The following is a 14,222-nucleotide window of genomic DNA, read 5'->3' as shown; positions in this document are numbered from 1 at the left end:
GGAAGATGAATGGTGGCCTACCCCTCCACACCTGTAGGTATTTCTCATCAGGTGGGACGAGAGACTGAGAAAAGAAATAAGACACAGAGACAAAGGACAGAGAAAGAACAGTGGGCCCAGGAGACCAGTGCTCAGCATACAGAGGATGTACACCAGCAGTGGTCTCTGATTTCCCTCAGTATTTATTGATTAGTATTTTCACTATCTCAGCAAGGGGAATGTGGCAGGAGAATAGGGTGATAGTGGGGAGAAGGTCAGCAAGAAAACATGTGAGCAAAGGAATCTGTGTCACAAGTTCAAGGGAAGGTACTATGCCTGGATGTGCACGTGGGCCAGATTTATGCTTCTCTCCACCCAAACATTTTAGTGTAGTAAAGAATAACAGAGCAGCATTGCCACCAGCATGTGTCACCTCCTGCCACAGGGCGGTTTTTCTCCTATCTCAGAATAGAACAAATGTACAATCGGGTTTTATACCCAGACATTCTGTATAATGTCCCAGGGGCAGGCAGGAGACAGAGGCCTTTCTCTTATCTCATCTGCAAAAGACCTTCCTCTTTCACTAATCCTCCTCACCACAGACCCTTCACGGGTGTCAGGCTGGGGGACGGTCAGGTCCTTCCCATCCCATGAGGCCATATCTCAGGCTATCTCAGTGGGGAGAAACCCTGGACAATACCCGACTTTCCAGGGCAGAGGTCCCTGTGGCTTTCCACAGTGCATTGTGCCCCTGGTTTATCGAGAATGGAGAATGGCGATGACTTTTACCAAGCATACTGCCCCGTAAACATATTGTTAACAAGGCACATCCTGCACAGCCCTAGATCCCTTAACCTTTATTCCATAGAACACGTGTTTTTGTGAGCACAAGGTTGGGGCTAAAGTGACAGATTAACAGCATCTCAAGGCAAAACAATTGTTAAGGGTACAGATCAAAATGGAGTTTGTTATGTCTTCCTTTTCTACATAGACACAGTCACAGTCTGATCTCTCTTTGCCTGACATATCCCCCTTTTCTTTTTGACAAAACCGCCATCGTCATTATGTCTCGTTTTTGCGGGTTGCTGTCTCTTCGGAGCTGCTGGATATACCTGTAGACTAACAACAGACAGAACAGGCATGCAAGGATTGATACAGAATTTACAATAGTGGAACTTTTGATGGTTTTAACCCAAGTGACGGGGTTAAGATTTGTGAGGCCACCAGCAGCTTTCACGATTGCCTCAGTTCCTGGCACCACATTTAAATGGGCTTTTGATACCTCAAAAATTTGTTCTTTTAATTTTGAAATATCTAAAGTAAAATTATTTTCTCTTTCTTGTAGATGGCATTTAACCATGTCCCAGTGATGCTCAGACTCATTATGGGCTTGGAGTGTAATACAGAAATCTGACATATTCTAGTCACACTGTAACTGAAAAAGATATTTCAAGCACATGAGCCTATCTCCCATCCAAATGACAGTTTGTCTAAGATCATTAATTTGGTTTGCCAATTTTGATTTATTTGGGTCTGAGAATTCCACTATTTTGAGGAATTCTTTTGCCAATTATTTACATATTCTGCAGTTTGAACAGCAGCTGCAGCAGTAGCTGTGACTGCAGTAAGGCCCATAATCACTGCAATCAAAGTAAAAATAAATCTTTTGGATCTAGTTAGAACTCCTTTTAATACTTTTGTTAAAATACAGATGGATGACGAAGCTTCCCATGGTCGGTCTATGGACACAGGGATCCACACGCCCTCTCTTGCCCTCACCAGCAGAATATGGTGCTACCACTTAAAAGTTGAATCAATGCAAGGAAACAATCTACAATTTTCACAGTTGTAGTTTGGGAATCTGGTTTAATAATTATGTTTCCTACAACTAGCACATAAGGGGGTTTTACACAACTCTGCGAAGGAATTGTCAGATTGGAATTTAGGTAGATAGTATAATATGGCTTACGATCTCTTGTTCCTATAGCTTGATTTCCAGACCAAATTCTAATGTGGTGCGAGAACACAGTAAGCTTCCATTATTCTGGATGTTCAGGACCAGTAACAGGACTAACTAACTTTGGTCGAGGTGATGAAATTACCTTTTCACCCCATTTCCATGGATAGGGTGATTTTAACCTTCTATAAACCTGGTCCAGCTTTTCAGTTAAATCACTATCGTAGCCGGATTAATGGGGCAGATGGATGGGGCCTGTGAACATGAGTGAGTCTGGTCCGTACAATTATAATATAATTGGCCTCGAGGGGCCCAGTCTGTAATAGTTCCAAATTTATTGTTTTGTAATACCACCACCGTTATTAGCCACACATTCTTTCCAAACTAAGACTTCCGGGCCTTTGATTCTTTGGGAATTTCCTTGGGGCAAGGCTTCCCCTTAGGCCTAAATTTTAATGATCTTTGACAAGAAGAGTCCTTTAAATTATTTATCTGTGGCCCGAGTGACATTCCATTTACCATGTGATAAGTAAATCTACTGGTGGCACTGACAGTAGGTACTTCTACTAACCAATTTTGGGTTGTAGGCATTAAACATTCTGGTGCCTTCCCTAGGTAAATAGGAGGATAATGATACCCAATGGAAATATTTATCATTATTCCTTCTTTTTTAGGTTGGGCAGCGCAACGATCATCTGTGGGGCCTGGTACCCATGCACTGTTATTAACATATACTTCAATAGGATTATCCATCCATGTGACTGCCGGAATTAAGGACGGGAAAGGCACATAGGTCAAGTAAGTATAATTAGCTGCAGCTGCTTCTGCAGACATGGGGAGACATCACCGTTGATATAATCATCAAAGCTGCAAGCAGCATATTCTCTGGAGTTCATGTTACCCTTGTGTTTTTTAGGCTTTTTTTTTTTTTTTTTTTTAAAACTAACTGTGACAGCTTCTTTAATTGGGCCCAAGTCAGCGGCTCCGCTTTCTTGGTGGATGGCAACTTCATCTCTTCCTCTGATATCACCATTTTTGTTTACCTGGCAAGTCAGTGATAGTCGATTGCCGGTTTTCTGTGTCTGTGGAGGTGCATTTTTCTGCATCTCCAATGGGTTTATTGTAGAACTTTAGATGTCTAGTGGGTATCCAAACAGGAAGCTGATTTTTCTCCTGGTGAAACACAAGCAAAGCCTCTTCCCATGTTATCACCTTCCCTATTTTCCATGTCCTATTTTTGATGTCTTTTTACCAAATCAGTTTTTCTTTATGTGGGCTGTTTTTTTTTCCCCAGTAAAATGTTGTTTTGCAGAAGTAGCGGTCTGATTTTTATAAATGTTTAAAAAGTGTAAAGTATAGAGTGCTAGGTTAAGTTGCATCTGGGGAGTGTTATACTCCTTTTTCCTTTATTTGTTTCGCCCATTGAGCTTTGAGTGTTTTATTAGTTTTTTCAATTATGGCCTGTCTTTGGGAATTATAGGGGATTCCTGTGTATGTGTAATTTTTCACTGATTTAAGAATTTTTGTAATGTTTTACTACAGTATTCTGGCTCATTATTTGTTTAGTCGTGTTTTATGACTGGAGAGAATGTGTGGGGAATTAAGAGAGCAATGAATGATGTTCAGGTCAAGTAGTAATGTGGCTGAGACCTGGTCACAGTGCCTTTAATTTGTGTAGTGCTTTGCCTCACTTGCATGTTCTTACATATCCGCCTGAAGACATGACAGCATAAGCCTTGAGGGCAGCAGAGCATGGAATACTCAGAGAAATTCTAAGTGGAATGGCACCCAAACTTGGAAGCAGTACCCATAGCAGATGTCCTTGATGGAGGATCCAGGCAAGGAGACTATCTTGTTCCTCCTCATCACCACTTTCCAGTGTTTATGAATGAGACTTATGGGCATGTAAAGATTGAGATTGCCTGGTGATTTGATCAGTGTCAATTCTTACAGTTTTAGGGATTGCCATTGTGTATTTTCTCTATTTAGACCTTTTCCAATAGACCCAGGAGTGCTGGGAAGTGGAAGAGGTGGAATTATCTACCCAGAAGGTAGAGAAGCTTGAGGTGATAGTTTAGGGCAGGGGGTCCCCAACCTTTTTGGCATCAGGGACCAGTTTCATGCAAGACAATTTTTTTTCAGACGGAGGGAGGGGGCAGTGCAGTGGATGGTTTTGGGTTGATTCAAGCACATTACATTTATTGTGCACTTTATTTATATTATTATTACATTGTAATATATAATGAAGTAATTATACAACTCACCATAATGTAGAATCAGTGGGAGCCCTGAGCTTGTTTTCCTGCAACTAGACAGTCCCATCTAGGGAGGATGGTAGACAGTGACAGATCATCAGGCATTAGATTCTCATAAGGAGCGTGAAACCTAGATCCCTTGCATGTGCTGTTCACAATAGGGTTTGTGTTCCTATGAGAATCTAATGGCACTGCTGATCTGACAGGATGTGGAGCTTGGGCAGCGATGGAGGGAGGCTGTAAATACAGATGAAACTTCACTCACTCACATGCTGCCTACTTCTTGTTTTGTGGCCCTGTTCCTAACAGGCCATGGACCGGTACCGGTCCCATCTCTCATCTCTCTCCTCCTGTTAGAATTAATGACACTGAACTTGTATCTTTTGGTTTGCATGTCCTCTTGAACAATGAATATTTTTATTTTGAGTGCATGTATTTTTAAATTCATATAAATTGTATTGAGTTAGGTTTAGTCATTTGTTAGGTTAGCCATTTGTTTACTTTCTTCCTTCAAGCACAATATTTTAAAGATACCTGCACACCAGTATAAACCTGTTGCTTCTAGCAAATTGCTTTCTAATATCCCAAGATGTGCATCCACTACATTTTTACCTATTTATTCTCCTAGCAGTGGGAACCCAGACAACCTTCAACTCCCATCCAGCACAAATAAGGCTGCAGAAAACATGAATATGAATATTTTTGTACATGTTGTCTTACGGAACTGCTTATACGTGTTTTTGGAGTATGTAGCTACAGGTGGAATTTCTGGGTCAAATAATGTTTGTTTACTTATTTCGATTAAGGATTGTCAGAGTGCTCTTCTGAATTGCTGTGCTTGTCTACAGTTCACCAGCAGGGTATTACCTGGCTTCCTAACTTTTGCTTAACAGATACAAAGTTATAGCTCATTCTTTTCATTTGTATTTACTCTTATTCATGATTTTGAGCATCTCTTCAAAGACTTGTTCATTTTGGGGGTTTTATCTTCTGAAAATTGCCTTCCCCTAGGTCTTCTTTGTCCATTTCTCTGGATTATTATCTTTTCCTTGCTGATTTGAGAATTTCTTGTGCATTCTGAATATTCTCCCTTTTTAGTTTTAGACGTCACAAATAACTTTTTCCATTCTGTCATCTATGAACATTTTTCATGGTGCTTGTTGCTAAACAGAAAATTTTAATATTGATGTATTCGTTAAGTATTTTTGCATTATGTTTTGTGTGTTTGAAGTTTTGCTTTAAAAATCTCTTTTGTCATTAGGTTACAAAAACAGGTTATCATCTTTTTGAATGGAATGCACTTTTTTTTTTTCTGAGATGGAGTCTCACTCTGTCACCCAGGCTGGACTGTAGTGCTGCCATCTTGGGTCACTGCAACCTACACCTCCTGGGTTCAAGTGATTCTCCTGCTTCAGCCTCCTGAGTAGCTGGGATTACAGGTGCATGCCACCATGCCTGGCTAATTTTTGTATTTTTAGTAGAGACGGGGTTTTACTATGTTGGCCAGACTGGTCTCGAACTCCAGACCACAAGCAATGCACCCATCTTGGCCTCCCAAATAGCTGGGATTACAGGCATGAGCCAACTTGCCTGACTGAATGGAATACACTCTTATCCCTACACTTTTACCTCTCACATTTAGTGTTTACCTAGATTCCTCCTTTGCATAAGTCGATAGACTGGAATTCAGCTTTATTTTTTCCATATGTTAAGCTAAAGCCATTTTAAAAATATGATCTATTAGCCATCAGTGCTTTCCCCATTGATTTGAGATGGCTACTTTATCATATACGAAGTTTCCACATACTCGGCCTCCAGTCTTTGGGCTTTCTGTTCTGTTCCCTGACTGTGTGTCTACTCTGGTGACATGCCACCTGGGGGCATTGGTCCTGCTCTGGGGCCGTCCTGCTGGCTGGCAGAGCAGGTCCCATAGCTGCTGCTTTTTCAGATTGGCTTGGTTGTTGTGAGCCTTTCATTCCTTCCTGTACATTTTACATTAAGATTTCTTAAGCTTGACTGGGGTTGTGCTGAATTTGTGTTAATTTAGAAATTGTGACTGGGCGCGGTGACTCACGCCTGTAATCCCAACACTTTGGGAGGCTGAGGTGGGCAGATCACAAGGTCAGGAGATCGAGACCATCCTGACCAATATGGTGAAACCCCATCTCTACTAAAAACAAAAAAAATTAGCTGGGTGTGGTGGCGCGTGACTGTAATCCCAGCTACTTCGGAGGCTGAGGCAGGAGAATTGCTTGAATCAGGGAGCCAGAGGCCGCAGTGAGCCGAGATCGTGCCACTGCACTACAGCCTGGTGATAGAGCAAGACTCCATCTCAAAAAACAAAACAAAACAAAATAAAACAAAACAAAAAGAAATTGTATTAGTAGATGTAATTCTTTTTCTACAATGTTTTAAAGTAATGACCACATTTAGAATTTTTCTTTGGCTTTTTCTTAAACATATAGATTTTTATCTATGTGAGTTTTTTTCATCTGCTCCTTTCTGCTAGTCTGACCCCTGAATCCTCTCCCCAGTACCTGTTTCCCACCTCTCTTGTTAACCCAGTAGTGTGGGACACCACCACCCCGTCCCTAGCTGCTCACCATTATCCCATCAAAATCTAATTAAAAGACCCCTCCAAATTTCCCAATGTTTCCCAATACCCCATCTCTCTCACCTACCAAAAAGGCCTACAGGCCATTATAAACAAGTTCTGCTTGTGTGGTCTCCTTAGACCAACTCACTCTCCATATAACACCCCCATCCTCCCTGTTAAGAAATCAGATGGCTTGTACCGACTTGTCCAGTACCTCTGAGCCATCAATTAGGCTGTTGTCCCTACTCATCCTGTAGTCCCTAACCCCTATACACTTCTCTCTCTTGTCCCCTCCAACAGTACCCACCATACCGCCATTGACCTAAAGGATGCCTTCTTTACCATTCCCTTACACCCTGATTCCCAAAACCTTTTTGCTTTCACCTGGACTGACCCTGAGACCCTTCAATCACAACAACTCACATGGACTGTCTTCTCCCAAGGCTTCAGAGATAGTCCTCATTTCTTTGAACAAGCCCTAGCCTGAGACCTCACCTCCTTAGACCTTTACCCCAGCCGTCTTCTTCAATATGTGGATGACCTCCTTCTCTGTAGCCCCTCCCTAGAAGACTCTCAAACTTACACTATTACCCTTCTAAACTCTCTTGCTAATAAAGGATATAAGTTCTCCCCTTCCAAAGCACAACTCTCCACCCCAACAGTAACATACTTAGGAGTCCAACTCTCTCCCAGGGCCTGAGCCATGACCCCAGCATGGGCAGCCTTAATAGACAGCCTACCTCCACCTTCCTCTAAGAGTAAAATTCTCTCTTTCTTAGGACTGACAGGCTTCGTTAGGATATAGATTCCCAACTTTGCCCTCCTAGCTTGCCCCCTCTATAAAGCAGCCAAAGCCACCCTCAGTGAACCCCTGAGCCCCTCACATAACATACTCCTCAGTTTCCACAAGCCCCAAACTGCTCTTATGACTGCCCCAGCCCTGTCCTTACCTGATATCTCCAAACCTTTCACTCTCTATACTGCTGAAAGCCAAGGGATATCCCTCGGTGTCTTAGGGCAACAGGAAAGAAATCCTCCTTCCTTTGCCCCTGTAGCTTACCTCTCTGAACAACTAGACAACAGTCAAAGGGTGGCCAACCTGTCTTACAGCACTAGTAGCAGTGGCCATTTTAGCTCTGGAAAGCAAGAAACTTACATTCGGCCAAAACACCACTGTCCACAGTCATCACAATTAATGAGATCTCCTCTCTTCTGGAGGATTAAGCTCCTTTTCTCCTTCCCGGATCCACTCACTCCATGCCCTCTTTATTGAAAATCCCGAATTCTGTCTTGCCAAAAGTGCTCCCCTCAACCCGGTGTCCTTACTCCCCATGTCCTCTTCCTCTCCTACTCATTCTTGCACTGACATCCTCGACCACCTACAGCCACATTTTCGAAACATCTCTGAGCCTCTCACCAACCCCAATGACCAACTATTCATAGATGGCTCTTCCTGCGGGCCCACTGACTCCCCCAAAGTGGCTAGATGTATGGTCGTTTCTCTTAACTGAGTAATTAAAGCCAAGCCCCTATGCCCAAAACCTCCTCCCAAAAGGCAGTACTCATAGCCCTCACTAGGGCCCTAACTCTTTCCAAATGCAAATGAGCCAACATTTACACAGACTCCAAATACACCTCACATTCTGTATTCCCATGCCACCATCTGGCAGGAGAGAGGATTCCTTACTGCCAAAGGCACCCCCATCACTAACAGACCCCTCATTTACCAACTCCTTCAGGCTGTGAACCTCCCCACTAAAGTGGGAGTTACACACTGTCAGGGACATCAAATAGGATCAGATGAGATCTTAAGAGGGAACAGAAAGGCCAATAAGGTAGCAAAGGAACTCTCCCTTTCTTCTGCACCTGCCTTCCTCCTCATTACTCCCACAATCCAACCCCAATATTCTCCCACCAAAAAAGCTTCGCTACTACAACAAGGAGCTTCCTTCCAAGGAAACTGGCCAGTGAAAAATCAAAAACTCATCCTCCCCCAAGAACAAACCAAAGAAATTCTAACATCCCTTCACTAATCTTTCCATATTAGTGCCTACCCCCTGTATCTTCTCCTTTGCCCATATTTCTCTTCCCTGCACCTATTTGCCTTACTAAAAGACATAGCCAGTTCTGTCTGCCTAGCCAAAGTATATTTTTCTTGTGCGGAACTTCAATCTATGTGTGCCTCCCTATGAATTAGACTGGTACTTGCACCCTAGTCTTCTTAAGCCCCAAAACTGACATTGCCCCTGGAAATCAGAGTTTACCAGTCCTTATTAAAGCTCAAGTCCATCAACACAGAGCCGTACAGCTAACACCCCTGCTTATAGGACTAAGAATTGCCACTGAGACAGGAACAAAGATAGCAGGCTTGTCCACCTTCCTGTCCCACTATCACTCCTTTCAAAAGATCTCTCAGACAGCCTACAAGATGTAGCCAAATCCATCCTTACTCTCCAATCCCAAATAGACTCTTTTTTTTTTTTTTTTGTTAGAACAACTCAGCAAAATAAAATTCCTGTTTATTGTTGGACAACATTGTTTCACACATACATCAAACAGGCCAAAAAAAATAAACAGCAACTTCATAGACAAAAAAGGAAAAAAATGAAACCTTTTATCTTTGGCCTTTTTAACAATCTCATACAAACCAACTACTTATAGTACAGCTAAGTACATACACAAAAAAGTTACTGGAATGCTCGGAATAAGATTGTTTTTCTCTTGTCGTTTTTGCTTTTTTTACAAGGTTTTTTTTCTCCTTTGAGATTATAATGAACACGGTCACACCACAAGTAAAGTCAGAAGTAGGACAGAGAACGCTCCGAAGGCTGGTTTGGTCATCTGAGATCATTAAAAATGGCTGACCCTAACAATATGTACAAAAATATAAAATGTAAATAAAAAATACAAACAAATTTCCTTTTTAAAGTACTTTTAAGAAAAAAAGCAGGGCCTTGGAAGTTTTGGTTCTTTTTTCCTCCCCTGTTGCAAATTCTCATGGTTTGGGTTGGGTGGTGGAGAGCGCGTGTCATCTGCGGGTGGCACTGCCCACGGTGGGCGGGCGGGCGGGCCTCTCTACTCGAAGGTGACCACGTTTAGATTCTGAGACGGGAAGTGGAGGGTGAATAGGTCACGGCGGCCTTTTTTTTTTAGTTTAACTTTTCCTTTTTTGCTGTCTAGTCATCCTCGTCGGTCTTCTGCTTCTTGGTATCAACATCGTCATCCTCATCATCTTCAGCTGCCCGCTTGCCCGCAGCTGACTCAGCTTCTTCATCTTCATCTCCATCCTCTTCCTCACCATCACCTTCTTCTTCCTCCTCCTCTTCCTCCCCACCTTCTTCCTCTTCTTCGTCTACCTCATTGTCAGCCTCTCGCTCCCCATTTTCCTCATTCTCAGCATTCCCGTTAGCAGGGGCGTCTCTTCCATTTTCTGCCTCTTCCACAACTTCCTTCTTCTCCTTTAAGTCCTTGGTGGTGATTTCGGAGCTGGTGTCTACGGCTGCGTCTGACATGGTGGGGCACGCCGGTGATGCGATGCAGGGGATTTTAAAAGAAAGCGAGAGTTCAGGGACTCCGGCGATAAAGCTGCCGGAGTCCGCGGCCGCGGAGGAGGCGCGCGGCAGAGGCGGAGGAGGAACAATGCAAAGATGGCTTTTCAGAGCAGCCAGTGGGGGCCCAAATAGACTCTTTAGCAGCAGTAACTCTTCAAAACCGTCAAAGTTTAGATCTCCTCGCTGCCGAAAAAGGTGGACTGTGCATCTCTTTAAGAATGCTGTTTCTATACTAACTAGTCAGGAATTGTACGAGATGCTGCCTGACAGTTAAATAAAAAAGCTTCTTTGGGTATATACCCAGTAATGGGATGGCTGGGTCATATGGTACATCTAGTTCTAGATCCTTGAGGAATCGCCATACTGTTTTCCACAATGGTTGAACTAGTTTACAGTCCCACCAACAGTGTAAAAGTGTTCCTATTTCTCCACATCCTCTCCAGCACCTGTTGTTTCCTGACAAGAACAGAAAACCAAACACCGCATGTTCTCACTCATAGGTGGGAACTGAACAATGAGATCACTTGGACTCGGGAAGGGGAACATCACACACCTGGGCCTATCATGGGGGGAGGGGGGAGGGGGGAGGGGGGAGGGGGAGGGGGAGGGGGAGGGATTGCATTGGGAGTTATACCTGATGTAAATGACGAGTTGATGGGTGCTGACGAGTTGATGGGTGCAGCACAGCAACATGGCACAAGTATACATATGTAACAAACCTGCACGTTATGCACATGTACCCTAGAACTTAAAGTATAATAATAATAATAATAAAAAGCTTCTAAAATCAGTCAATGCCTTTCAGAGTCCTGGTCCCAGTAGTTTTGTAATTCCTAGGCACCCTGGCTACTGCCCCTCCTAGGCCCTGCCATAACCGTTTTTCTCCTTTTAGCATTTGGCCCCTGCCTCTTACGTCTCCTTAACCAGGTTTTACGAGATGGTATTAGAGCCTTCACCCATGGAACAGTACAAGGCATGATGCTACTCCAAGGACACCGACAGCTCCAGGAATGGCAGTCCCTACCATCCAGCCTCTCCCACTAACCGTCGCCCCTACCCAGCAGGAAGCAGCCGGATGACAACGGTGCCCCTCTTCTGTTACCTACTAAAAGGCTGGAATGTTAAGGACCCCAAAAGAATGCAACAAGCCCCCTCCCCTAAATGCAGTTTATATTTCTTCCAAAAAGTTGCCCCTGCCCCAAGTTCCCAGAATGACAGGTACAGCTATAACCACTCCCAGGCTAAACCATATCCTGATACCCTGAGCCAAGTAAGGCAAGAACTGACAATTGCAGATGTAGACACACCCCAAAAGCCCCTAAACACCCCCACACCCTCTCCAGAAAATACTTACACCCCCTAGCCTGTAAGCTCAGGTGCTGCCTCCTCTGACTGTTAAGGAGCAGCCCGGCAGGTTAATAAATTTGCTTGCCTGACTTTAGGTCTTCTCATCCTTTCTCTAGGCTAACGTTACACTTTCTACTTACCTCGGCGTTGCTTCTACATTTCCCATCTTTTTAAATCATTTCCTGCTATCCCTCTGTCTGCAAGAATTCCTCCATCTGATCTTTCCTTCATTAATAACTTGTTTTTAAGATGTAGCTATTCTACTATGTATTTGATCTGTTGTGTACTTCTACTATTCTACCTTTCATACTTCATTTGGATGGCATGTGATTTCTTATTTTGTTCCCATACTTTGGCAAGTGCTCTCTAGTTGTCTTTCTTTTGAGGTGGCTGTGTTCCCCAAGGGTCCAGTTATTCTGGCCTGTGAACTTTGGGAAGCTGAGGTAGATGGATCACAAGGTCAGGAGTTTGAGACCAGCCTGGCCAACATGGTGAAACGCTTTTTCTACTAAAATTACAAAAATTAGCCAGGTGTGGTGGCAGGCACCTGTAATTCCAGCTACTCAGGAAGCTGAGGCAGGAGAATCACTTGAACCCGGGAGGTGGAGGTTGCAGTGAGCCGAGATCGCGCCACTGCTCTCCAGCCTGGCAACAGAGCGAGACTCTATCTCAAAACAAAAACAAAAACAAACAAAAATATATATCTATAAAAGATTGTAAGCCTTAGTTTTCTTACCTGTAAAATGGGAGTAATATTACTTTCCTGATGTATTGCTGAACATTCGAATGTGTTTGAACTGTCAGACATATAAATGCTTAACACAGTGTCTGGTGCAAAGACTCCTTACACTCTAAGTCCTTTCGTACTTGGCGTGGGGCACTCCATCTTCCCCTTTAGCAAGGGGCACCCATTCTCATTGCTGCCTTCTGCAGATGCCCTGATTCATGGAGTTGGTTTGAATACCCTGAGCTTACTGGGATATTTAGCATCCACAAGACAACATCAGTTTTTCAAATGTATCACCAGGGCTTTCAAACACGATTATGAGATAAGTTCTTCATTTGGCAAATGGTATATTGTTAAGCTCATCCTCAGGTTGAAGTGAAAGTTCAATTGTCATTCACTATGTCATCCAGCCTGGCTTACATCTCAAGCTAGAAAAAAATGTGCATCTAACTTAGCAGAGACAAAGCCTCTGGGCAGATTTTCTCTCCACAAAGTGTTCGCTGTTGTCCCATCTCTATTCCTGGGGAAGAAACTAGATAAAGTGGGAGGCCAGGTCCTACCATGTGAGCCAAAAAATGGGGGGAGCTGGGGTACAGAGGTCAGGGGACACAATGGAAAAGAATGCCTTAAAGCAGTGCTAGAGCACATGCTGGGGCTGAGGTGGGGAACTACGTGCCTGTGTGTGCACACGCATGCGCCCGGAGGGATTGCAGAGCCAGCAAAGGGCAAAGGGCAATAATTGGAACAAGAAGAAAGGGAGATTGCCTGGTTAAATACCACAGGTAGTGCCTCTAGCTGAGTTTGTGCCTGCTCCTAGCTACAAGTACAAAATCAATATTCTGGAGCAAATAAACACCTGTGAGAAGGTTCTGACTGTTCTCTTTCATTTCAAGAACATTCAGGGCTTCCTATTTTTGGAAGCTGTTGTCTTTCACTTTCAAAGTGTGTCTCTCTTCTCCCTCTCTCTGTTATTTCACTCCTCCAGGGCTAGGAAAGGACCTGCTTGCCCCTGGTTCCTTGGAGCTCAGGCCCATTTTCGATTCTCTCCTAGCATCTTCCTTATGTTACTCTCAGGCTGACCTGTTAGCTCTTGGTATCTATCGTGCAAACAGGCTTTTCAAACCCTCATGGGGGTGGGGGGACCACTCTGCAAACTCAACCCCTTTTGGTCCAGTTGTTTAGCTTCCCCTGTGTGTTCATCACACAGTCAGAGATAAACTCTCAGAGAATAAAACATGTCCTTTTTGACACTTGATGGCATGAGCTGGGCCCCTGGCATAGTCTGCTATGGCCCATTTGTGGAAGCCTGCATGTGTAACCCAAGCAGAGAGGGGATGAACAATCTGCAGCATCAGGAATTCTGCTCTGAACAGACTGTAATTCTAAGACTATTCATTTAGCGAAGTAATAATTTTTTGCTTTCATTACTGGATTAGCAAGTTGGTGTGTTTTGCGTTTTTACTAATATCCTTGAGGTATGTCTTAGGAAATATTAAATACTTGGCCAAGATTGCTGTATTATTTATTATTCATTAGGAACTAAAAAGATTATTAAAGGTCTTGTATATGCCTCATGGGAGAGAGCAGTACTCCACCTGCTTTAAACATTTAATATATGCTAAAATGTACTTTTTTGGTCTACAGGTCTGTGAGTTTTAGCAGATGTATAGGTTAGTGTAACCACCACCAGTCAGGAAACTGGTCCTACCATCCCACAAAACTCCATCGTACTTGCCTTCGTAGTCGCATTTCCCCCTGACCTGTAGCCTCTGGACACCACTGATCTGTTCTCTATCATTATAGTTTTATC

General features: G+C 43.5%; 1 protein-coding gene and 1 long non-coding RNA gene across 5 annotated transcripts in view; one reads left to right on the top strand and one right to left on the bottom strand.

Annotated features, from left to right (window-relative positions):
- The window catches only part of LOC135966776 (uncharacterized), a 407,986-nt gene that overhangs the window by 74,050 nt on the left and 319,714 nt on the right, over positions 1-14,222 (top strand). For all 4 annotated transcript variants that reach the window (XR_012422033.1, XR_010580361.2, XR_012422035.1 and 1 more), the window contains exon 2: positions 2,611-2,734. This is a non-coding gene — a long non-coding RNA (uncharacterized lncRNA). The remainder of the gene's footprint in view (positions 1-2,610; positions 2,735-14,222) is intronic.
- LOC102147164 (prothymosin alpha) lies at positions 9,703-10,464 on the bottom strand. Its single transcript, XM_045368849.3, has one exon. The coding sequence runs from the start codon at positions 10,297-10,299 to the stop codon at positions 9,964-9,966; it is 336 nt and encodes a 111-aa protein (XP_045224784.1). The 5' UTR covers positions 10,300-10,464; the 3' UTR covers positions 9,703-9,963.

Source organism: Macaca fascicularis, chromosome 13, assembly GCF_037993035.2.
Source record: "Macaca fascicularis isolate 582-1 chromosome 13, T2T-MFA8v1.1".
NCBI classification, from domain to species: domain Eukaryota; kingdom Metazoa; phylum Chordata; class Mammalia; order Primates; family Cercopithecidae; genus Macaca; species Macaca fascicularis.
Note: the sequence above shows the minus strand (reverse complement) of the source record. Positions and strands in the feature narration are given on the sequence as shown.